Here is a 27,145-nt window from a genome sequence, read left to right as displayed (position 1 = left end):
TATGCCATCCATACTAAGTGTTCTACTTTGTACTATGCCATCCATACTAAGTGTTCTACTCTGTACTATGCCATTCATACTAAGTGTTCTACTCTGTACTATGCTATCCATACTAAGTGTCCTACTCTGCACTATGCCATCCATACTAAGTGTTCTACTCTGTACTATGCCATCCATACTAAGTGTTCTACTCTGTACTATGCCATCCATACTAAGTGTTCTACTCTGTACTATGCCATCCACACAAAACATTCTACTCTGTACTATGCCATCTGTATAAGGTTTACTTACACTACCACATGCAGATGAGGCAGCTTTCTGTGTGTTAGATTTTCCTTTAGATTCCTCCTCAAGTTCTTCAGCCAGCCCACAAGAACTGCAGAGAAAACAGAACAGTTATTTACTTGATACTTTAAGGGTTTCCCTATTTATAACCTCAGGGTTGGGATTTTTAAAATCTGCACAATAACTGTATAATGTAGGAAAAACAGGAACATTTATTAAACGAGTAATGCATTTCATTTATGGTTAATTTACTTGATGGAAGAATGGTTATCTCCAAATGAGTTTCTGAGAGCTACTTACCAATTTTTGCAGGCTTTTTTCTTCCCTGTCCCTGTTCCACAATCAGCTATAGAGAAAATTTACAAAATAATTACAACCTTGCATTTATTCACAGATACCATGAATAAATTGGAATATGTGATAGATGTTAAAAATGTAACTGTGACACTATATCATATATGGTTTTCATGTAATTTTCGTGATTGTTGTTTTGATATTCCAGTCACATGAAATGTAATAATATCACCATCTAGTAAATTTCTTAGACACGTTGTGTTTGAAGTGCATGGACCTTTAATAAGAATTCTATGATTTAAAACAGTGACAATTATTTTATACCAATTTGAAAGTTAGATTGACAAAACATTCAGATCCCAAACTGTAACAATATATCACATGAAGAAAGAACGCGAGAGTATTCTAAATTCAGCTTTTAGATAATATAAATGAAATTGATAGTTATTTATAAAATTAATCTCTAGATTCTCCAATCAATATTACTTAAACTGTATTAACCTTAAGGTACCTCATTAGACAAAATTTGAGAAATACTAGCCAAAATTTTAGCAAGAACAATTTTGACCAAAAATCAATTTTATTTGTATGTAATTCTGCATAATTAATAAGTCCAACATTTTGATTCAAAAAAATTTCAACCTTAATACAAGGTAAGTGCAGTAAAACAATACATAATATCAATAAATCAGCTTGTTCATCTTCAAGGACTGCAGAAAATGTGACAATGAACAATGAAGTAATATTAAAAGCCCAAATTAAAATATTTTCCCTATATGCTCTTATGAATTTATTACCTCGAAGCGATTCTGGATCTGGCTTTTTTAGGTCATCCTCATCCAAAAGGTCATCTTCGTCCACTAGATCCTGTTAGAACGTACCAAACAAACAAAAACAGATTTTATCAAATTTTTAAGCTTAATTCATATGAAGAATAATTGGAATTATATGGATTCATTGTGGATTCAGAAATGGTCAACAGTGGTTCAATTTGCATTACCATGGTAACTTGGGGAAGCAAATCAGTTATCAGAGCATACAGACTTTTGTGTGTTTTAAAGTTGGTACTAGAGTGTGTTCAGTAAATATACAATACTGGTAAATTAAACTATCTAGTGTACCATATTTGCTCTACATTATAAAAGCAGAAGTGTACATAAACAATTGCATTTATTGTCAGCTTGACCTCATAGATGTAACCATAGATACTGAATATGTAATATCGATAAAATTATTGGTACAGTGTGGAAAAATTATCTACTTACTAAATCATCATCTGCCATATCTGATGCTGACAATGTCCACACATTTGTTGCTTTTGATGAATTAACTGAAGATATAATAAAGAAAGAACCACATTAGCATCAATTGCACTGGGGAGGGGGGGTTAAGAGAGAGGAAGTCACACAAGGATCACAGAAAGAGGGATTCACCAGGAGATAACAGGGAGAGGGTGTCACTGTGTGATCGCATGGAGAGGGTGACTCTTGGTGATCACAGGAAGAGGGAGTCACTGGGGGTCACAAGAAGAGGGACTTACTGCGGAATCACAGGAAGAGGGACTTACTGCGGGATCACAGGAAGAGGAAGTCATTGGGTGATCAAAAGGAGAGGGATTCACTGGGGGGATCACAGGAAGAGGAATTTACTGAGCATTCACAGAGAGTGGGATTTACTGGGTGGTCACAGGAAAAGGGAGTCATTGGGTAATCACAATAAGAGGGACTTACTGTGGGATCACAGGAGGAGGGAGTCAATGGGTGATCACAGGGAGGGAGATTCACTGGGTGATCGCATGGAGGAGGATTCACTGGGTGATCACAGGGAGATTGATTCACTGGGTGATCACAGGGAGTGGAGTCACTAGAGGATCACAGAAAGAGGGAGTCATTGGGGTCAAAGGGAGGGGGTTTACTGGAGGATCACAGAAAGAGGGAGTCACTGGATCTCAGAGAGAGGGAGTCAGTTGGGGTTGCAGGGAGAGGGATTTATTCGGAGATCACAATGATAGGGAGTCACTGGGGGATCACAAGAAGAGAGTCACTTGGGGTCATAGGGACAGGAATTTACTGGGTGATCACAGGAAGAGGGAGAGGGATTTACTGGGTGATCACAGGAAGAAGGAGTCATTTGGGGTGACAGGGAGAGGGATTTACTGGGTGATCACAGGAAGAGAGATCTGTGATTTTCATAAAATTTAATTCTGAACACACTCAAATTATTAAATTTACAGTACAGAAGGAAAATGATTATCAGTAATATACAAGTACCTTCTGTTTTAGGTTTTTTAGCAAATGATAACTGAGAACTTGAACCAACTTCAAAGCCAGGTTTACTTGAAACAACCTCCACCATGTTAACTTCATTTGAGAGTTTGAGAGACGCTTTAATCTGGCTCAACACGGATTCATCGAGGTCAACTGATTTAGCCTATTATGCAAATATACAAAACGTAACAGGATATTAAAGTTCCAGTCATCATACAGTGTTTTACTATGTCTTTTTAACACATGTTGTATACATCATAGAGAATCCATATCGAACACAAGATGCCATGACAATGCTGCTTTAAAATGGCCAAACATACCATGATTACCATTAATAGTGACAACTGGTACCTTACAATTTTTGGTTTCTTGCCTTTCTGTCAAGATGATCCAAAAAATTTACTGAAATATATCAGATTATTGATTACTCTTTCTCATTGACAAAATCAAGTTACAAATCTTACTTATATATCTTAATTACACTGGGCTGAATGCATTATAACCAAAACCAAAATAATTGCCAGTCGGCCATTTTTGATGAGATCAAAAAACAAAATTAGGTACATATCTGTGTCCCAATTTTTAATGTAAACTGGTAAGAACATAGCAAAAAATGTCCATTAGCTGGCCATATTGAATAAGGTCAAAAAATAATAATAATGCAGTGCATCTGATGACCCAGTCATTTGATAGAAACCATTGGTGACGCCAGTTGGCCATATTTGAACAAATCAAAGTCAGGGAAATTTTGTAGAACTGAAAATCTCTACAGGATTTTTCAGACAGTTTACGAAAATAATAATCATTGTGATTCTCTCAAGTTACTTTACCATAGTAACTTCAAAACCAAACAATTGCTACTTAATATATTGACGCAGACAAAACCAAACAAGAGTTCCCAGTGGTAACCATAGTAACGTTGGCGAAACTGGACAATTGTTACTTACCACAGCAACGTCAACAAAACCAGACAATTTTAATGAGCTGATGAGTTTAGCTGATGTTCTCACAACTGTATTGGCATCATTGCTCTGTGTGACAGGCTCTCGTACAATCAGTATACCATTTGGTTTTAGAACTTTGGCGATAGTAGCCAAGATATCAGCACTATGTGTAATGATGCCTGGTAGTAGAAGCCCTGAGAGAACCACATCAAATGTGGAATCTTGTAAATTCGCTGTCAAGTGAAATCAAATTATTTACAAGTTAGCATGTGATCATTTGCGTTAATTTATACATGTAATTGGATAATACCACAGGTGGACAGGTGGATGTACAAATTGTCTGTCTTGCTAACTGACCAAATGGGTAGTCCAAAGCTGCTAATACAGAAAATTGTATTCAGAATATTCAATTCAAGACTTCAATTTAATTTTTTATTTGAAATGATATTTATTTATCTATCTATCTTGCTAGGGATAGGTACATATACATCATCAATTGGGATAGGTACTTTTATTCTCTAACCAGACCGTTGGACAGGCAACTGCAATTTTTAATTTAATGAGGTAGCAATTAAATTACACATCACTGAAAATCAGTGCTTTCACAGTATCCATGTGTAGTTAATTCCAACTTCAAAACATAGGAAATGAAAAAAAAGTGGTAAGCATCATTGCAATTCATTGGAGTACTGGTACTTACACAAAGACAATCTATCTACATGCTCCAGCTGTACTTTCCCATTTTCTCCGACTTTGTTATTTAACTGTTGTACTACATCTTGCAGGTTAACAGCAGGGGATGAGCCTGACCATAAGAGTAGTACCTTTTGTCCACCACTCACTGTGTCAAACATAGTGTCTAGGAGTAAACATAGCGTAATTATTACAACCTTGTTCATTGAGAACCTTGATCAACTCTTATCTGGTCAAGTCAATGTAAAAATACAAAATTGTAAAGTATGGCTGATGGAATTAGGGTTGAAAAACAAATATATGGATGAGTAACAAAAGAGTTTCTAAACAATAATAGTAAAGCAACATATCTAAGCAAAATTTAGCAAGAAAAATACTAGCCAATGACAATTACGTGTTCCTCAATTAATACTACATGTACTAATCTGAATGTCCCTCAAAGCAAAGCATATATATATATATATATATTTATTTAAGCAAAATAAAATACCAGCCAGATTTGAAAAATGAAAGAAACACTGTATTAGTCACTTTTTGATTTATACTCGCAACATTAAGTTTTACTACACTAATCTACTTGAAAGATCTTGGAGAACATATTACCCGACATCTCATTGTCATTATCAGCAGTACCAGTACTAATGTTTTCATTTTGTCCAAAATTTTGTCAAAAAATTTTGTTTTATTTCAGTCAAATTTTACCCAATATCTTGAAAATTGCACTTGCTAGTTCCACTAAAATTAAATTTAACTTCATAGCAATAGGTGATTTTCCGTACAATTGCGAGATTTCGCGAGATGCATGAAAGACGCGCGTCGAACGTCTGCCGCAAAAATCAAACGATTTAATTTTGAACTAGAATTTCTTTATTTCGTAGCTTACATTGACCGGCCGATCTTCGACAGAGGAATATTGCTTCCGAATACCCTTACTTAATCAAAATTGCCTATCATCAAATGTGGACAGCACATTATTAAGCATGGAAATGTCCCCGAAATTCTTTTGCGTTTGTCGAATCCCACGCGATGTTTGACGCGACTTTGACGCTATGACCTTTGTTTGTCCTGTTTTTACGTTCGATATCACGCATAACGCGTGATTCTCGCAGTGAACGAAAAATGGTCTATTGATACGAATTCCAAATTTGAAGATAATCAGACAGATCAAATTGTTTGAGTTATTGTAAACCACAAGAAGACAATTTTAAGTGAAAATATAACTTGGCCAAGATTGAATAAATTGGATAAAAACTTTTTTACGACAGAGTTAACTACGACTACAACAACAAGGACTGACCTTTTCCTCTCGTATACCTTGCCTTTCATCTACAGATGATGATGATACAGACAAGGTAAAAAGTTGAAATATTAGAGGAGTATAATGTGCGTTTTTGTCAATTTATTTAATTCATTTAAACACCAACTATATATTGCCCTGAACTTTTTTTTTCTTTCTATTCATTGTAACGAACACAGTTCTAAATTTATTTTAAGCTAACTCTCACTCAACTCTCGCGTAGTTTTGCGTGATCTTGTACAAATGTGACTTCAGTGAAATTCGTTCTAATGGCGGTTTGTTTATAAACAGTGAATGCAGCGCGAGATCAAAACTACACGTATTTGTATCTTTTACCATGTTTTTACGTACTGAGGTTAGTAGAATTAGTGTATTGTCTGTTATTCCAAGCCATTGTTACTTTCACAGTGTAATTTGTAGCCGTATGATCTTTCTATGAGTCGGCGATCGGTAGACTGTATGACGCATTTGTCAAAAGCACACGTATTTCCAATGTCTGTATAAACAGTAGCTAGCCACCGAGCATGTTCTATTCGTATTTCCTATTATAGTTAGGTTGTATACATGCACGTATGTAGTAGGGAGCTATTGTGATTTTGTAGATCTATGCACAGCATTTTGTAAGACATTTGTAGTATTAATCTGACATTGTGTACTTGCTATTACCAGCATATGTACCCAGTATGTGTACAGTATTGTATTGCTATTGGTAATATTTAGCGATATGATTTCCTTACATCTACTGTGCTTATTTTGACATTAGTCAGTATTTTGTGGTTACTGTTTAGTACTGTGAAGGAGTATAGTTGGTTTGGTGTCATAGACGTTATTTTAGTCAACATATTATATACACTATGGTATTACCAGTATTGTATCGGGATAGACTGATTTCGTATACTTTGATACGTTTTGTTATCCGATGTAATTTCGATTTTCCTATATTGTATTTCATTGTATTGTTATATTTCTTGTTGCAGTTTTACGTTGAAATTGCATGGTTAAATAAATGGTATAAGCAGTCAGTCAGAACTGCGTTCTTAACATTCATCCACACATTTACAATCTTAATCAGTGATTTTTGTCTGACATCAATAATCATGAGATCACATTTATTACCAAACGCTTCAGCGTGGTATTAAGAGTTTGTTTTCAGGGGTGGGTGATACCAAGGTGGGAAATGGATGCACATATGGGGTTAATTCCTTGAATTGCAATATAGAGGGTTCAGGCTGAAATACAATATATAGTGTTTTCATGTTTCGTCTGATATTTCTGTGGTATTCTGCTGCTGTAAGTAATGCACGATTTGTTCCAAAATTCAGTATATTGTGTGTATTCCAGGATTATTCGTTTTTTGCTGAAAACACCCCTATTTTTTAGTGACAGAGTCGAAAAGTCTCACTCACACTGGGAAATCTGCATTGTTGCTTGAATGTTAGCTAATTAAACACATTTTCCAGACCGGCGAAAGAGTATGCAACAGCCAATTTTAACAGCCTGTCACATGATTTTACTCTGAATGTCAACATGAAAAGAGGCTAGTCCATTTTACGCAGGAGTAATTGGGAGTAGAATATGTGAGGGATAGTATCAACAGAGATGTGTATAGTGAAAAGTAATATCTATCCTTCATTTGCATCTCTGAGCATTTCCGTTTTAGTATTTTGGTTTGAAAATGTTGAACTTGCATGATTTGCAATGTGTTTTTTTTACTGGGACTCCCCTATTGATCGAATCCCGGGTTTGAACGAGAACGGCACACCACGTGATTCGTTTGAATACAATGCTGATGGCAAACATGCCGTGTTACTGCGGTACTCCACTGACGGGATGACTTACTAGTACTGTATGCTACAACTTCGCTTGTGATGTTGCTTGTTAGCCATGGATTACATGAATCTTGATTACCAGTCAAATGTTGCCATTTGACGTTGGTAATCTTTATTTGGAACTGAGTAACTTCCTGGTACTTCGTACTATGATAAAAATCAGTCAACATACATCAAGTTCTCACAATCGTAGTATTCCATGTGATGTACACCTAATATGCCAAAAATGTTGCTGAACGATTTGAACTGAATAAAAATAGCAGACGAAAATTTGTTTACAAAATAAAAATACTTCGGTTGCCAATGAAAACCGGTAAAAAACAAGCAATATGTTTTCGGCTGTTATCATGGAAGGACATGAACGTGAAGCTAACGTCTGTTTATAACTAAAACCGGGCACCTTATATGAGGTTCGCAAAATAACATGGCAGTCATTAGAAGTCACTTTATTTTATTGTTAGGACGTATTCAGCCATTAAATGTATTATTTCCAACCGTTTTGCAATAGTATTTTCTAGATTGGAGGCAGCATTTACATTTTATTCAAAGTTCAAAGCTGCGTTGGGATAATACGTTGACAGTGGTAACAATGTCGGCGCCGGTGATTTCTTACCAGTGCGCAACGTAGCCAAAATAAAAGGCTCGATCTATTGGGCACTGCTATTACAAGACTGGTAGGAGGCAATAAATTTGGCGAAAGTATTCAAAAAACAGATTTTGGCTGTTGCCATGGTAGCGGTGGATCAGGATTGTTTTTCCAATTAGTGATGGTACGACCTGCCTGTCAAGTATAAACAAAATCAGCCAAGCCAAAAAAAATCACAGAAGAGTTAAAAAGCCATTCCTGCTGAACAGTTACTCTAACTTCGGGGTCAACTTTTTCATTAATGAAAAAAGATATCAAAAATTCAAATAGTAACTTTTTGCCCACACTCAAGCAGAGTACAATGAGCTATGTCTGAGGTGTTGTATCACAGGGAGTTGGACAAACTTATGTATTTTAATAAATTATTGAATAATAAAATGTTATATAACTTTTCTTTTACCCCCCTCCCCTTCCTGGTATCTATTTCAAGTATTTTTGTCAGATTCAAATCGTTCACCAGCATTTTTGGCATGTTAGATGTACACTCATGTACATCACATAGAATACTAGGATTGGGAGAACTTAATGTTTGTTGACCACCTGGAAACTGAGTTTTATAAATATTGAAGGGCTCTCGGAAGATCCACCCGCTGCCTGGACCCGCAGTAAAATCTCTGATTAATATGGAGCCGCAACCATCAACATCGATATACCATGAGGTTTCTTCTGGCGACGTTGCGGCGTTACTCAGTTCCAAATAAAGATTACCAACGCCAAATTAGCAAAATTTAACCGGTAACCAAGACTCAGTCTATCCATGACCAGCAAGCAACATCACAAATGAGGTTGTAGTATGCAGCTCACAAGTCAGCGACGACCGATTTCAACGAAAGTCATTCCGTCAGTGGAGTACCGCAGTTGCACGGCATGTTTGCCAATGCACAGATCTGTGGAGGAACTTTTAACTTCAACATCAACCGTGTATCGTAGTCGCCCAGTTTAAGTTCTGGTTCTGTCGTGGTCCCAACTAAAGGGCGACAGTCGTCGTGTCGCGTCCTGCTCGATATGGGACTCATAGAGACATATACAACGCGTGTAAAATACATTGTTTATTTACATGATATTCGAACACGCGCTGCGCTATGACCACCGCGCTTAAACATCCACGAGTTATTTATTCGGACAATGACTCAAATTAAACGTCTGATTATTTTATTTTCACACGTACAGCGACACGCGTTCTACACTGACAAGCGTTGCTAGGTCGCAGCACTGTCTTGGAGCATATTAATGGGCAATTGGGTTCCCCGATCTAAATTTCTATCCCGGTTTGTTGCACGTTCTTTTTTTAATGTGAAATAATCAAATATGGGACATATGTATAATAACAGAACCCCACACCCTCCCCGTGGCTTCGCTCGTGAAAGTACGGCAGCAGGATACACCGCATCACTCGTGAAAATAACTTCCATACGCAATGAAAGCCACGGGGAGGGTATCTGTCATAATACTTCATTATCACTGAAAACATTTTTCCCCTGAAATAAATTCCAGTGAATATGCCATTTCCCTCATACTCTATTGAGACACAGCGCAGTGAAAATTGGATTCACATGTAATGCTTGAAAACATGTCAGCAAAAATAAATTAAGTGAAATTCTACGTGATTTCATAATAGTTGGAAATGAACACATTACACCCAACCCTACCACTCCATATACAATGTAAACTACACCCCAAAACATCCTTTCACCCACAGTTACTACCGTGTTTCACCAGTGTATTCTATTTTACGTCAGGAGAAATTGAAATAAACAAATTAATTATAATTTCAGCCTCTAGTTGACCACTGATTAAATAAACTACCTCGTCTTTATGTCAACTTGCAGTTATTTGTTGCCTACATCAGTGACTTCAAAATATATGTTTCAATCCCAGGAATTTCACTCGCTGTTAATTGCATGGGAGTGCCAGTCTCAAATTAATGAATTTCTATTGTCATGTAAATTTCTTGCGATTACTGGAACATTAAGCTGTAACCACATACCGCCTAGGTGATGTAATTAAATCCTGGTGTAAGCACCATATGAACTATGAACTATGAACTATGCATGTGAAGCCAGCTGTGGGGTATATTCAATCCTATAGATTTCTCATTGTTTGGTAACTATTTGCTGCAAATGCAACAAAAATCAATATAAAAAATATTACCCACACAGTATTCTACAGGTTACTTGTTGCATATAGATATCATTTACTGCATTTCCATCATGCTCATTTCAGCCACCATAGTGGCAATATAAACTTACTCTTGGCAAACACAAACATGTACCAACTAACTTCTATGATCTTTTCAGCCTTCGTGAAGTGACTGTCACTGGTACCACAGTCAGCCGGCTATATTAAGTCGGTGTACGTGTTCAATACATTGCCGAGCCCCTTATACAGCCGACTCACCATGACTGGTACAGACCAGCTAAAAAACAGAGCTCCATGTTATGGACCACCTCTGGCGAGATGTGATCACGGACGTGTGATGATGTGAAACAAGCCAAGAGAGTCAGAATCTATTTTGTTTATAAATCGCGGAGAAAAAACAACAAATGTCTTACGTTACATTTTATTTCGGTGAAAGACGATATTGTATATGAATTTGACATGACCGTCACGACTATAAACGCATTTCCTACCTGCTTGTCTGGCACCTTTTGACACGGAAGTTAAAAGTAGAACCGCACAATTTCCGAATCATGCCGATGTATATCGACTGTTTCCGAAAAGACGTGGGTATTCATTGTTGACCAATGAAATTCGACGAAATGCTGCAATGTGATTGGTTGACCGCGGTGAAGAGGCAAAATTAAAACAGAGTGCTTTGAAGTTTGGAAACGGTCAGTGTTCACGAAGACTTCGATTACCTTTTGTGTGTCATTTATTATTAATAACGAAGCATCGTTATACAAAAACTGAATAATCATGTCAAAGAACACCAATGGTCCCGAGTGGGAATATAATGCACCACAGTTTGTTGATTTCACCGGACCCATGGACGTGACAGACAACGCCGATGAGTATTTCAGTAAGTCAACAACCAATAACATCGGACGAAAACGCTGCTTATATCATCCTTCTAAAATTGATAGGTTGGAATTTCGTGTATGACATGGCTTTGAACTCGAAAATAAATACGTTGCAATTGAACGTACATGATTGGAATACGATTGTTATAAAACGACAAATTCGTTAACTTGGTCACGATGGAGAACGTTGCTTGACTATGACCGAGATATTTTTCATTGCACGACTTCCTTATTCATGACTGTAAATGTATATCGTATAAACCTCCGTAATATTAGTACAAGTAATATATACATGTATCTAAATTTTTAAAATTCCGTTTGAATGTCCTTGTTCTTTTGTGCAGTCTTCAACAAACATGGCCGACAACAACATGGTGTCACGCAGCTGACTTCATTTAAACATGTTTTTTTTCCCCGTTCAATATTGTTATATTTGTTACCCCTCCGCTTATATTTATACATATATATACCCCTTATATTTGTTACACGGAGCATAACCGCTGGTTTGTGACTTTGGTGTCATTATTTTGTTAAGATTCTATTTTCTGTTGTGGTCCATGGCTGATTCCTAAACTGTTTTTTATTTACATGTCCAGATTTTGATCATGAAAACGGAGTACCAGTCAGGTTTTCAATGCATAGTAACCAGCTTTCAGAAGTTAAGAATAACTTGGATGTGTCGTTGCCATACATAAGTCCTAATAAAAATGACACCGAATATAATATCACTGCATGCAACAGTAAGTACTGATACACAAGTTTTATTGCAGAATCCTACAAATTGAAAATTGCATGTCAATCTTGTGAACAAGAACCTAATTTTCTCTGACTACACCAGCCAACTAAACTGGTTTTATACATTTTATATATACATTTAACTACATACACTAGAAAAGGCAGTATTTGTTCTATTAAAAGTGCATGCATTTATGTAAATGACATAGTCAAAGTATGATGTATTTCAATGTTGTACCATCATTCTGTTCTTGTTGGTTTGACACACAATATCACAACACAAAAATTAAAAAAATATTTGTTCTCACTTTTGTAGCAACAAATCCAGAATCAATCGAGGATAACAATGATGTAGATACAGAGTTCGAAAACAATAACACAGATGAAGAAAATATGTTTGCCGACAAGGATGGAAAAAGGAATAGTGAAAAAGACAATGAATCCGAAGGTATTTAGTCTTTCCATTTTTGCTATTGGTTGTTGAGATTCAAACAAAATGCGTTTCATTGGTATTCTGAAATCTTTCCTCTAGCTTTGTTGAATGGACAATCCTGAAACATTTTGATGCTATGCAGAGTGGAAACAGTCAGTCGTGTAATTGAACCTGGAATGCTACACAAAAGTAAAAATATTGTCATTTTCTTTATTTTTACATGTCATGTTGCATGGATGAAGAAAAAAAATTGACATTATTTTTAGCGAGAAATGTGTTGTCTATGGAAACCGCTGCTATAATGACATTTTATGCATAAAACAGTGAACCAAGGAAGTTCACTTCTTGTTGACCGATATTAAAGTGAATGGTTTTAGACAGATGTGCGCTAAAACAGCACACAAGTAAATTAATAGCAGTGTTCTCCACAAGGGGTTTTAGGCGGGCGGCCCGCCCATCAAGTTTTACGGCCGCCCAGTAACTCTCAACACCCGCCCACCAACGTACTTCCAGCTGAAATTATTTGTAAAAAGCTTGCATTGTTCTTCCCAAGCCTAAACAAAAGAGTAGTTGCCCAACTCTTTATTTTGCTATTGTTTCAACAGTCCAAACATAAACAATGTCCATTGGAAGTCTGCAAGCAGTTATCAAGTGTATTCATGGCAATGTGTCAATCGCTTGAATTCATTGTCGCCCGACATTGTTGGGACTTATTGCTCACGATACGCAACTACAGTGGTTTCAATTTACAGCTGTATTTTTAATAATCGTCTTCCGATCACGAAAGAAAGAAGTAAATACGAACGAAATGTATATGCACAGAAAATAAACAAATATATTAGCAGATTGCATGTAAACTCGAACAAAAATTTAAATTCTAGCCGTATTTACAACGTTCGCTCGATTTTCATTGTGAAAACAGCATGGAGAAGGCAAACTGATGACCTTTTGGCCTACCCCATTCAACGACCGTCTGCTACCCACCGCTGTTGGCGCTGTAACGATTTAGTATCTAAGTTGCATAGGGGAACAGCGCATTCTGGGTGTTCGTGTACTGAATTCGGAAAGCGGTAATAAACATCAAACATGGCTGCTGGATTAGTTTACCGCGAGTATTTGTAATTGAATAATATTTTAGTTATCTTTTCCACATACTTTTTTCAATTTATCTATTTTTTATGTCTAATCTTTCGAGAACATATCAGATTCTTTTATTTTGCCGATTGCTAGCATTTTTTTCTTGAATTCCAAAACAATGTGTAAAAACGCAACGTATCGTGGCCGTACATGCGTAAATGCATCTTACCGTCCGTCGGCACGGGTGAGTACTGATGCCACAAATAAAAATGTTATGGATTTTGTTTTGACAAATTGTCTGTTTTGGCTTCGTGGGCAAATCATCTCGTATATTTTCTACATTATAACTCAATTATGTTTTGTACTTGCTCTTGGTTACTCGAATTGCATTTCATGAACGCAGAATAATTTGCGAACGCATAAATCACCGATTTCAAACTTTTTGCATTTCGTAAATATTGATAGTGACCAATCTGTATTTCAAAAAATTGTAACATGTTCCAATTAAATTAAATTAAAAAGAGAATAGTAAATAACTTAGTGTGTATTGCAGTTCATGTCATAAATGTGAGAATGCTGTATGCAAATGATATGCAAATTAATATGCAAATTTATGCTAATTAGGCCGCCCACCAGCTAATTTGGATTGTGGAGAACACTGAATAGTAAACTTGCAAGTAGCATTCTAGTGCAGTAAACTTTGTTCTATCTGATGCAATAGGTAATTTTGTTCTCATGCAACATGGCATCAGTGTTCTCCCCAGAAATTTTTCATAGAGTCGTGGCTAATTTGCATAATAATTAGCATAAATTAACATATTGTTTGTCATATGAGGAACTAAAACAAAACCAGCTTTTTTCCTTTTTTTCTATTTATTTTATGTACAGTCTGTATACATTTATTGCACTGCATGTTTAGTATTGCAAATGTCCTGCGGAAATACTGAGTTTTCTGTTTCTTTGCTTGGCCCAGCAATCAGCAACTTTATAAAACCCTGTTCAGTCTCAGTAAATTAAACATTGGGTTGATTATTCTCATTGCTTGTCTTCCGTTTCTGTTGTTTTCCGGTTAAGTACAACAACTGTTACGATTCACGATACTTAGCTACTATGTTCGAGCAATAATAGTTTTTCTGGCTGAAATTATCCATCTTTATGTATTTAGTCCCTGTTTGGACGCAGTCCGAAAACGGGGACTTATGTTTTGACCTCCGTGTGCGCGTGCGTGCTTGCGTCTGTGCGTGCCTCCGAGCCTGTATCTAAGAAATGCCTGGATCAATCACAATCAAACTTCACACATACATCATACATGATATCATACATATGCACGTCAATTTGTTTCATGATCTGATTCAAGATGGCCGAATGGCGGCCATTTTTGTGCTAAAAAAATCATAAAAAGCAACCATTTCTCGACTGTTTACAGATGGATTTTGCTCAAACTTGGTATATACATTGGACATTATGGGACCTTGATGCAAATAATTTTGTTTTTCAGATAACATTCAAAATGGCAGACTGGCGGCCATTTTGTATTAATCAATGTGGTTCTCGTGCCATATCTCCAATACTAGTATATTGTTTTGACTGATTATGTTCAAATTTTAAATATTCATTATACATCATGTCATGGATGTATTAGTTTGACGATCCTATTCAAAATGGCTGAATGGTTGTCATTTTTGTACTAAAAAATCATCAAATATCAAGCATTTCTGGCATTTATGGATGGATTTCGTTCAAACTTGGTACATACACTAGACATTACGGGTTCCTGATGCCACGTCATTTTATTTTTCAGATCAGATTCAAAATGGCTGTCTGGCGGCCATTTTGTTTTAATAAATGGGTTTCCAGACCCATATGTCTGATTTGTTTTGTCTGATTATGTTCAAATTTTTAATATTCATTATACATCATGTCACAGATATACGGATATATTGGTATGATGATCTTTTTCAAAGTGTGCTATTTTTGTGCTAAAAAAATCCTCGAATATCAAGCATTTCTTGCATTTATTGATGGATTTCGTTCAAACTTATAACACATGTTAGACATTACAGGTTCCTGATGCACGTCATTTTATTTTCAGATTGGATTCAAAATAGCTGACTGGCCGCCAATTTATTTTAATGATTGGGCTTCTAGAGCCATATCTCTTAAATGCTTTGACTGATTATATTCAAATTTTATATATTAGTTATACATCATGTTATATATATATATGTATATGTATATGTATTCAAAATGGCTAATTTTGAATGTTCCAGAGCAATATCTCTCAATATGGACAAGTACTTGTTTGAGGATCTGATACAAATGTCAATCATTTTAATGTTAAACAAATAATCATATTCCTGACATGGTTATAGTCCAGCTATAGTACTATAAACATAACTATATATCTCAAATTTTATAACTAACGGGGACTGTGCCATGCATGGCTTGTTTTTTTAATCATCGATGTTGTCTGTTCAACACAATTGTGAACAATTCGAGACAACGGAGCAGTGTTCTCCCCAGGCCTCTGAAGCGACACGGTACCGTGACGCTTGGACACTCGGCCGTGATGCTTGCCCTTTGTCCGTGACGCTTGGTCACTGGCCCGTGATGCTTATTGCTTTGTTTACAAGTGTCAGTCTCGTCTTGCACGAATTTAAAACAATAACATGTATTGATCGAAAGGTAATCCCGCTCTTGTTAGCCATACAAAGACAGTGATAAAAACGGAAGTCTGCAATAAGTTGCGAAGTCTTTCAAGGATGCAGAGCCGGGGTGCAGAGCCTCCAAATCCAAACAAAAATACTAGAGTAGCAATAATTTGCCCATTGCACGCAACGGCAACAATGTGACAAAACAAGTCACGGCGTACGTCGGGAAGATCAACCCCGATTTGCTGCACTCCGATTTTTTATCACTCAATCGCCGGTGACATTAATTACCCCAAAATTAAAAAAAAACAAGTGAAATTAAGTCGCATTGGAAAGAAAAGTGTGAATAATTCAACAGCAGACGAGACGGGTTAAGAAAAAACGAACCCTGACCTCTGGAAATACCCCATTCATAGGATGCCTTAGTAGCGAAGAACGCCGCCCTAAGGCGACATAATGCACGTTGCAACCTTGTGACCGATGCATGCTGGGTTACAGGGGGGCTCTGATCGAGGTAACAAAGATGGCGGCGCAGAGTGCATGTTTTTCCGCGATGTTTAAAAACAACATCTCGTTGGCGATTTTGATGTATTGCCTATGATAATAGTCAATGAACCGTTTTAATAAACAATTTGTGTATTTTACACCAAAAAGTCAGATACCGATGATCGCAATAGCAGCAGTGAATACCTGTCCAACGCAATGCCGACAGCTGACAATGTTACGGTGATCGTAGCGTTACTCACAAGGTATATAGCAATGAAAAATCGCCGACTATTAGTGCCGAACTGCCATTGTAGAATTTTTTTCTAATTATTGATTTATTTCAACATATTTCGATATCTCGCCGACTTTATAAATTTAACCAAAAGATGTTTTCCCCCGACGTTATATGAACTGACAGTGACATGGGCACTAAAACTTGTACACAATGATGAACCAGTTACATCCATGGATAACATTATATTCACTGACTAGCTATAACACAAGTTTTTCAATTTGTTTTCCTTTTTATGCTGTTCTATTTCAAACTTTATTTGACTTGATACAAAAACATAAAATACAATGCAGTAAAATGATATAAAATTTATCAAATATAAAAATATCTTGTCTTAATTGTATTAATTGTATTAGTAGATTGACCAAATTGGTTGGGAAAAACTGATTACTAGTATTATGCAAATATAATTATGCAAATTAGATGTATTGTTATGCAAATTGACCGTGATGCTTGACATGAAGTCTGGGGAGAACACTGCGGAGGTCTGAATTACGAATTGTCCCCATTGTTATACCACGTAAAATTGAGGCTTTTCTTCCAAGAAATAACACAAGAGTCACTCCAATTTCCTAACGTTTCTTGATTAGAATTCCCGATTTCTTAATAAATATATTATTTTCAATTATGCTTCACTTAATTCATCCGAATCTGAGCACGATATGCGATCCGAGTGAGAAGTTCACGCTCGCTGGATCTTGCGTGGGTGACGCCATCTTGGATTCACAATCCAGAGGTCAAAATTGTTTATATCACAGATATATATTTTTTCACATTTTGATCTCAAAAAACAAATACAATATCAAAAATACTGACAAAAATCAAAAGTTAGAATAATAGTACGACTACATTTCTAAAAATAATAATGAAAATACGTTTCATGCACACCGGAAACATGTGGCTTTTGACCCCAAGTGTGAATATGTCATTTGCATATGAATATACGTTTGGCAAAGAGCGTTTGACACCGTGGCTTACGGCTTTGTCTTTATAGAGCTGCTTTGTTTTTTTAAAACAATATCCAACCAATGAGAAACAACAGGGGATTATCCCGGGAAATTGGCGTTAATACAATGCATTTGTAGATTTAACTAGTTAGCCAGGGAACTTTACAGTCTGTGAGAGACTGAAGAAATCAGATCACGGGATAAATAATAGCATCGCGGAGGAAACGCGTAGCGTCGCGGGCAAATCCGATCGCGTCGCAACCCACAACGCTGTTTTGGCCTGGGGAGAACACTGGGCATGAAAGTGGAAGTGGATTTATGCGTAAACTGCTTAGAAATACATGCAACTGAAATAAACAAGAAAATCAATGTTTGTGCAAGCTTTGCTGTCTATGGTTTTGCAGTAAAGATTCAGTCCCCTGAGTTGATAGACTTTAGGTTGCTGGACTACATGCCCAATTACTTATGAGTATGTTGCATTTATCCCTTATAGAGTCTGATGTCTTCACTGTTAAAATACCAAAGAATTTGGCAACATCTTTGACAGCATGGAACAGTAAAACTGAAGACAAAAGGAAAAGTCTAGAAAATAAAAACAGACAAGTTTTAAGGTAAGATTGAACCATTGCTGTTTTCGCTGGAACCAAATCAGTTTAGGGCTCACAGATTTTTGTATGCAGTCTACTGCCAGTTTTGGAGACTACTGAGGTGTTGTATTGCCGAAGAATATTCATATTGGAAAGAGGCTTGTAGAATACAAGTTATTGTTTGGCTGTTGTGAAAATCTGCAGTTACTCAAAATATAAGGTTAAATTTTCTGTTAACCAAAGACCACAATTGCAAAATAAAAAGTTAAACAAACCAATAAAAACACTAAAATAAATTTTTCGTCCATTCAAAGCTGTCAGTTGCGTCTTAAATACTAAAACATGAAATAATTATTTCTATGCTTTTATGCTGCTAATGAAGATTAACAATTATTACGGTCCATCATTGATGCAGTGCTCATCCAACAGTTATGTTGATGGTTGCACGATGTTCTATGTTGCTTAGGAATAGATCACTGTACCATGTAATTCTATGGGCTCTGTGTTAGCTGCTGTTAAATACCCATTGCAGAGCCAATGAAAACAGCTTAATATCGACTTGGAGACAATCCTGAACAACATTATTTACATATGTTGCACATGCAGGGTAATCTTGTTAGAATGTTGAGTTTTCGAGCTTGTTGCCAGCCAGTGAATATGCTCTGATGTTTGCTCCCAAAACTTGTGACTGCATATTCCTCATCTGTTCCCCAGCATAAATCAATTGTTTTCCCATAGATGGTTAACTGTCACCTATGTTTACTAGTTAATAAGTCGGTTAATAGTACAAGTTCATCTTAAAGTGGGACTGGCTAAAGTTAAGAAAACACTAAAATATGTTGTTTTTTTGCAGACAAAAAGCCAGACAACAGTATATACAGAAATCAACTAAGAAAATTAGTATATCCTCGCAAATTTCAAACAAAACAAAACCGATGATCAGAAAACCAGTGACGGCTCAATCGGATACTAGTCAAGAGCCTGCCAGTAAGAAAACTAAGAAAGAAACGAATATTGTTCACAAGTCGCCTGTAGTTAAAAAGATCAGACTGACAAAACCATCTACACCTTCGTGCTTAAAGTGAGTACTGTATTTGCTATATTAGTACAGGTGTTCTCTCTAGGATATGAACAGGTTTGCTAATATAAAATTATATTTGTTTGTTTTCTAGGCGTAATTTTTCAAAACCAGGTTCCCAGATTTTAAAATCGTCAGAAGAACTTGAAATGGAAAAAATTGCCGAGATGAGACATCAACTTGCTCAGAAGCGGAAGCAAGCTATGGAGTCAAAAAAAATGGCAGAGTCAGGTCAGGGCTGTGGTCCCATGCGTTCAGAACATAAAACTACCAAACCCATGGAATTTCATTTTGCCACAGATGAAAGGATCAAGACACATGGCATGGAGACAAGGAGTGACACAAAGTCGTCCAACTTTGTTTCTGGTTTGCGCAATCATCCCGCTTCACCTGTAAGTTCTGGTACTTGTGGCAAAAATTCAAGTAGTTCTGTAGTAAGTTTTGACTTCTTTTATTACATGTGAGCATCACCAATGTCATCAGGTAATTATGTATAGTGGTGATCATCATAAAGATTGGGAGAATTTCATTTTTTAAATTAATATCTATTCATTACTATAAAAAAATCTAATTTTACCGTAATATCTGTATTAAAAGCAGCGTCCCTAGTATAAGTCGCACCCATTCTTTTTGAACAATTGAGTACCAAACATTCACCATTTCTCATATGTGTAGATGCTCTAATAGAAACAGCATTGTTCCACAGCTTATAATAAAGATTTTACAGTACATGTACTTCATTCTTTGTCTTGCACTTTAGTTATGTGGCTGCCCCTTAAAAAATTCTCTCCAGCCTCTTAGTTGCTAATTAATAATTACTCGTATATTACAATAATTTAAATTATTTCTGCCATACTATGTGTTAATTCATTTCTGTACAATTCTTTTCTGCATAATTTGTACAAGCCTTTCATCAGTGTCCAATTTTTATGTACCATGGTAAATTGGATAACTTGATAGCCGATGTAGTTTATTTCGGTGATTTTTGGTTGAATAGAATATATATATCCAGTGATAATGACCATTTATGTATTTGTCCTTTTGCAGCATGATCCCAAAAAGGGACCCACAAAAGTTAGACCTTTCCATCTGCACGAGTCTCGCAAGAGAAAGATTGACGAAGGACATGAGGAGTATAAATCAACTGCTGTGTTGATGAGAGAGTTCCAGACTAGAACTCCAGAAAGATTTAAAACTAAACCTAAATCTAAGGGTGTGTACAATATTCCATTATTGCATTTATCCCTGCTTCTGTGGATTTAGTTCTTTTCTATAGATAAAAACCATACCTGGTTACAAGGCCTGGCTATATACATTTACTGTGACCTCCTTTAAATATGTTCATTTCTTGTGAGTCAATAACATTTGTATCCAGCTATTCTCTTAGTATAACAGTAGACTGTTGGGTCCATGATAAACCATCATTCAGAATAATTCAGCACTACTCTGACAACCATCTTATTCATTGTCGTGAAGTAGATACAATAAGGTTGTTCTATCAAACTGTGTGCTCCCACACAACATGTACTAGCAATTTCAGAAAATACTAATAATAAAAATGCAGAATGTGTGTTCATTTCATTTATCCAGAATATATCTCCACCAAAACACATTTAACATTTTTGTTGCACTGACTAATTCTGTTTATAATTGATTTTGACAGTTCTTCATGTTGTTGATACGATTGCTGCTGAAATGAACATTAAAATAAAAGTTTTGTAGAATCACTTTTATTCACTCATAAATTCTATGCTTACTATTCTTTAGGTACCACTCCTATGCGAAAGCGCAGATCAACACCAAGTCTGACAGTGGCTAAAACACCGTGTTTTGAGACTAAAAGTCGTAAAAGATCATATGTAGTGATGAGTGCGGCAGAAAAAGAAGAGCAAGAAATAGAAGAAATGAAAGCGTAGGTTCCCTTAATGTTGTGCTCTGTAATACTATATTTATTGGTGTTCTGAAACGATTTATTTTTCACAGATATTCTGTTGGTTCAGTATGCTGCTTGTTACTTATTGTTATTCCAGTCTGTCTCCCTAGTTTGGCAATTTCTGATCACCTGAATTTGCAATACAGTGTTTGCTCTATTAGATGCACATTTCCAGTGGAAGTGTTTATAAAAACCAACAGTTGCATGTAAATGTATACTGATTCATTAAAAGTTTTTGGGCCAAACACATGCCTCTGAAATTTACGCAAGTGCATAGAACAAATACGGTAATCCATTAAATATTCTTTGAATGTTCATCAGATTATTACATGGTTTGTTCTAAAGTGCTAATAAATTTAACAATATCATCTCAGCATCCTAGCATCGTATCCCCTCAAGGTCAATGTAAATTCCCCATTTAACTTAGTGTTTTCTCTGTGATGTTCTGAGTTAAGATTCACTCTCACCTGCCAACTAACTGTTCAATTATTTATTATACCAGATACAAATTCAAGGCACATCCTGTAAATTATCGCATCCTCAATGAGAAAGAAAAAACTAAGAAAACTGAAAGCAAACCAGCAACACAGGCTGTAGGATTCAGCGATGAAATTAACGAGCGTCTACTAAATAAACCTGTTCGAAAAGCCAAAGAGGAGGAAAAGTTTCATTTTCATGCCAAGCCAGTGCCAGCAAAAATCCTTGATCACCCAGTGGTAAGACCCATGCTTGTTTGATTACGTAGGACTTAGGTGGACTGCTATTTGATTGGTTTTGAAGCACGATGATTACAATTACCATATAAACTACCTTGTTTGTGATATGGAAGGATATTGATTGTACAATAACCATGGCAAATATTTCATTGTACAGAATATAATTTTAAACTTTTTTTTGAGGTTGATAGTCCACAAAAACAGCAAAGCCTTTTTGACCATGAGGATTCTTGTTTTATGTTGTACGATAACAGTAGCAAAATTATTATTAAACTTTTTTGGAGAGGTTGCCCAGTGAGAACACTTAGAAAACTCCAGTGGGCTTGTATGGTTGACATGATTGGCAAACATGAAGAGCACAAAAGTGTTGAAATTTAACATTTACAGATTGATATCTTGTAATGAAAACTTGTGTCAATAAAAAAATGTAAAGTTGCTAAATACTGCGTTCACTTTATTGTATTGTTTTGTTGAAAACTGTTAATGTTAATCCTGTCATTTCATTTTCTTTGTTGCTCCAGGGGCTTGGTGAACGCAAACATGTGCCAGCCACAGAGCCTAAATCGCCAGCATTTGCACTAAAAAATAGAGTACGCATGCCGAGGGAAGAGAAAGAAAAGGTAATATTATCTACACTAGTCACACATAGTCTATGATGGCTGCTTTGTGCTTGCATAAGGATCCTGCATACAATGAACATACTTTTTGGAGCTTCTAGTGAAGCAAAAGTTTTTCATTAGACCATTTTTTTTGTCTCCTATTTAATGGGTACTACTAGCACAGCATTTATATGTAGTCCTTGTGTTTGGAAACCAGGCACAGTTTCCATGGAATGAAATCAAAATTTATCTTTCTGGAAAGTGAACTTGTCAGTCTTGTCACTTTTGAAACCTAAAAAATTATATTGCAATAGTGTTCTTTGCATTCTAGTATTTGTTCCTTATTAGTCCCCGTTCGGACGAAGTCCGAAAACGGGGACTTATAATTCGGTGTCCGTCCAGAGTCATCTCAGAATCCCTTGGACCGATTCCGTTCATTCTTTGCATGTGCCTAGTACTTTATCCTGGGACATATGCACATGCAGTGGTTTAGCGATTCAATTCAAAATGGCCGACTGGCAGCCATCTTGTTTTTTGAAAATGTTGTATTTTGGACATGCTTTGTCAGTTGTCATTCAAACTTGGTACATAGATTATACATGTTAGGATACATGTCCATGACGATTTATTTTGCAATTGGATCAAAGATTATCGACTGGTAGGCATCTTGTTTTTTTTTATGCGGCATCTTGGACGTGCTGTCAGTTTTCATTCAAATTTGGCACATACATGTACTTTATACATGTTAGGATGCATGTCCATGATAATTTGTTTCAAAATCAGGTCAAGGATGGCCGATTGCCAGCCATCTGACTTTTTGGCCTTACTACTTTATTTCCACAATTTATGTACCAATTTCAAACGTATTTGGCACATACATCATACATATCAGTGTGTTTCATAATCAGATCAAAGATGGCCGAATAATGGCTGTTTTTATTTTGGCCACATTACTACTACACGGAACGCGTGTTTTGATGTAAATAAACAATCTGTTGTATACGCCACTTGGAATTCAAGTTTCAAGGACACTCTCGCGACAACCCCTTCGCTTTAATGTGACGAGCTCAAAGAGAACTTTCAAAAATTTAACGGGGACTGTGTCATTTTCAATGACTTGTTCTTGAATATTTTTTTTTTTTTTGCAGGAAGAGGAAAAGTCTCGAATTATTCATGTGAAACGCCCTCCACAAATGGGTGTTCCTTTCACCGTTCAGACTGAGCATAGACATATTGATGTTGTACCCTTTTCCTTTGAGGAAAGAGACAAATCCAAACAAAGTGAAAAAGCAGCAAGAATTCGTGAGATGTTGGAAGAAGAAGAAAGGGTGGGTGAAATGTGCAATTCTGTTTCTGACACTTTATACCACTCTTGTTCATGTGACCTCTGTCCTTGTGTATTTATTTCTGTAACTCTACACTTACACTTTTACTTCTATGTAGAGTAGTAATTGCCACAATGTAGCAGTGCTCCCAGTTTTGGTTGATACACATGTTGATTACATAGTCACACACTTATTAGTGTGAGGTATTTCTGAATTTTAGAAACTTAGCAAGGTTTGAATTTTTTGAGTAAAATGATCGTGACTTTGGTACCTAGCACCTACTTTGAGGGATTTGTTTGGGGTAGATGTACAAATAAAGAATTCTAATGAAATTTTTATTTCTTCTTGCTTCAGGCAAGGCAGTTTAAGGCACAACCATTGCCAAACTTGTCGTTGTGTCTTGGTGTGCCAGCTAAAAAAGCCAAGGAGACAACAACGGCTAAACCATTCCATCTTGCAGCTGATGAGAGGGGTGCTAAAAAGGCAGAGGAATGGACCCATAAGGTAATGTCATTTATGATGTTTTAGTTTCTACACCATAGTCCTAAAGCATCCATGCCTTGAAAATTGATTTATGAAATGCCACAATGCAAGTACAATATGGTCAATGCTACCCAAAAGTGGCATTTTACTTTTTCTGTTTCAGAAAGTGAAACAGTCAAAGAATAAACTGATTTGTTGAAGGCATATATATGTATGTGGTCGATTGAGTTGGTGTAACTTCAATTTCTATTTCACCAGGTTGAAGAAGACTTAAAAAATGAGCTTGCACTATCCAGTGCCTTCAAAGCACAGCCATCAAGTGTGTTATATCAAAAGCCTTTCATCCCAGAAAAAACCAACAAAGCACTCATAGGTAGGCATTGATTTATTCACAAATGAGCTATGGTAAACTGGCAACATTGCTTGTTTATCTCTAACACTGACATTGACTTTTAAAGTGTTTTTTTTTTGGTTGCTTAGCTACCGTATTTATAAGAAAGAGAGATGTTGATGGATACTGACAGACTGACCTGATGGTGCCCTTTAGTGATGCATGTTGGCAAAACACTTTATTACATGTCACTGGCATATGAATTTGTTTCTCAAACTGAATTTATTATTACTGTATCATAAATCACTAATCTATGTTTTTATTTTAGACTTGTTTTTTAACTGTTTTGAAATTTTTATTGGAACTGTCAACGTTTAATTGATTTCCAAGTATTACGCCCTCCCTGTTAGGTTTATAAGCTTTTAAATACATGCGTAATTTACATAGAAAGGGGAATATTTTGTGACCTTTTTAGGTGGAGAAATATTTTATACATACCCGGTATATTGCATGCACGAGCTGTTACACTCTTTGCAAGGAGAGCAGCCTGATTGGACGAAAATAAATATACCGGTTCACCACCACTACGAGACTTTGTAGTTACAACTTTTACTGTTGTGTGAACATTACTACAGGAACCATGAACTTGAAACTTGATTATGATACAATCACACATGAACACTCTGCTCTGGAAATTTTTTTTATCTTTCCTTCAATGATTTTTCACCCTTGCTTTTCATTTAGATATTGCTCCATTCGACCTCAACACAGAGAGGAGATCTTTTGACAGGAAGATGTTTGAAGATGCCAAAAAATCAAAAGAACGTGAAGCAATCGCAATAAAGCTGCGTCGCGAGAAGGAAAATGATGAGATGGAATTAGAAGCTGTAGCAAAATTAAGAGCTGAGATGGTACATAAACCAAATCCAATCAGACACTACAAAACTGTTGATATACATCCGAGTGATAAGCTCCCCACGGAAGCCATGTCTCCTCATTTAAAAACTGAACGTCGTTGCAGGGGTAATAAAGTGTGAATCGGGGTCTTTACATGTTAGTAGATGAGAAATCCACAATTTTAAGTCACTGCCAGTTAATGCAACGCACTTGTTTTTTATTCACTGTTTACAGAATTTAACAATTTTTCCTACTATATTAAAATTTATACTGTAACTTTATTTCTTGTATGTATGTTAGATTTTCTGTAGTATTACATGTTGTGTTAGGTTAGGTGACCCATTGTTATGTATGGTTAAGGACCAACGTTTTATCATATGTCATAATAATTTACATTAATTTAAATTCAGATATGTTTTAAAACTGAGAATTTTTATTTGATATAACCTTGACAGTGGGGAAAGTTTGTTGATTTGTATTTATCAAGTGCACTGCCTGAATTGACTTGGTCTGTGAGGTGGCCATTAACTGCCAGAGCGTTGTTTAGTGTCTTTTGTCTGGTTTTAGTAGTACTATTTTACGTCTACCCTAAAACAAATTTTCTACTTAATAATATATCGGTATGGTTGTATCTATGAACATCCACTTTTGATACATTCACAATTGTACAGGAATGTAGGAAGTGACACCGTAAACTTTTTTTCCCCCTCAATGTCCAATTTTATCCTCGTCGTGTTTTAAGAGAAACTTTTGCTAAATCATTGAATTTTAATAATGTAGAAGGGGCATTATTTACTGTGTTTAATTTCAGCATATTTGCTGTTGCTGTGATATTCACTGGGTTTTAAATTCTCTGGTTTATGAAGGAAATAATTCATTCTGTTAAATTTGCATATTCACTGGGTTTTAATTTAGCACATTTAGCTATCTGTGAAATAAAATAAAAATAAAACCCAGTGAATGATTAAGTCCTATACAGAAATCTATATTTGAGTTTCCTAGTTTACGGTACTTGGCATAAAATCTTTGGATTTTAAACACAATTTGCTATTTTTTGAATGAATTAATAAACCTTTTTTAATAAAATGTCTGCTTGTTCAGTTGTATGAATATAAGTGTAGTTGTACTACATCTTGGGAATTGTGGGAAATATTTCCTCAATTTTCGGTGTGTCTAAAGATTTTGCTGTCCAATTGGTGTGATATGCATGGAATACCGGTAGTGCAGATGTGCTTCTTTTCTGAATTACCGATACTGTCTGCTGTGCATCCCTAAATACCCCCCCCCCCCCTCAAGTTTT

At 36.1% G+C, this 27,145-nt stretch overlaps 2 protein-coding genes across 4 annotated transcripts in view; one reads left to right on the top strand and one right to left on the bottom strand.

Annotated features, from left to right (window-relative positions):
• Nucleotides 1–10,974, bottom strand: part of LOC102810429 (anamorsin homolog) — a 15,476-nt gene extending 4,502 nt beyond the window's left edge. The window contains exons 1-8 of the mRNA XM_085500413.1: nt 10,886–10,974; nt 4,491–4,649; nt 3,794–4,023; nt 2,850–3,009; nt 1,845–1,909; nt 1,377–1,446; nt 586–631; nt 292–376 (exon numbers count right to left, since the gene is read on the bottom strand). Of these exons, the coding sequence (XP_085356539.1) occupies nt 292–376; nt 586–631; nt 1,377–1,446; nt 1,845–1,909; nt 2,850–3,009; nt 3,794–4,023; nt 4,491–4,644 (810 nt within the window). The 5' untranslated portion in view covers nt 4,645–4,649; nt 10,886–10,974. The remainder of the gene's footprint in view (nt 1–291; nt 377–585; nt 632–1,376; nt 1,447–1,844; nt 1,910–2,849; nt 3,010–3,793; nt 4,024–4,490; nt 4,650–10,885) is intronic.
• A 3-nt stretch (nt 10,975–10,977) lies between these two features.
• Nucleotides 10,978–26,126, top strand: LOC100367913 (targeting protein for Xklp2 homolog). 3 transcript variants are annotated; one of them, XM_085500412.1, is made up of 14 exons: nt 10,978–11,086; nt 11,872–12,015; nt 12,327–12,458; nt 18,390–18,507; nt 19,337–19,564; nt 19,656–19,995; nt 20,609–20,774; nt 21,329–21,473; nt 21,997–22,210; nt 22,732–22,830; nt 23,958–24,137; nt 24,489–24,638; nt 24,876–24,990; nt 25,693–26,126. In XM_085500412.1, exons 2-14 carry the CDS (start codon nt 11,910–11,912, stop codon nt 25,983–25,985), a joined length of 2,286 nt encoding a protein of 761 aa, XP_085356538.1. In that variant the 5' UTR covers nt 10,978–11,086; nt 11,872–11,909; the 3' UTR covers nt 25,986–26,126. The 3 variants fall into 3 exon arrangements, with proteins under 3 accessions (XP_085356538.1, XP_085356537.1, XP_085356536.1); XM_085500411.1 differs by having other exon boundaries at nt 11,078–11,274; nt 19,656–19,953; XM_085500410.1 differs by having other exon boundaries at nt 11,078–11,274.
• Nucleotides 26,127–27,145: the final 1,019 nt, after the last annotated feature.

The sequence above is a fragment of the Saccoglossus kowalevskii genome, chromosome 6 (assembly GCF_978046115.1).
Source record: "Saccoglossus kowalevskii chromosome 6, keSacKowa6.1, whole genome shotgun sequence".
In the NCBI taxonomy this organism is placed as follows: domain Eukaryota; kingdom Metazoa; phylum Hemichordata; class Enteropneusta; family Harrimaniidae; genus Saccoglossus; species Saccoglossus kowalevskii.
The sequence above is the reverse complement of the archived record's forward strand: the minus strand, read 5'-3'. Positions and strand labels throughout refer to the sequence as shown.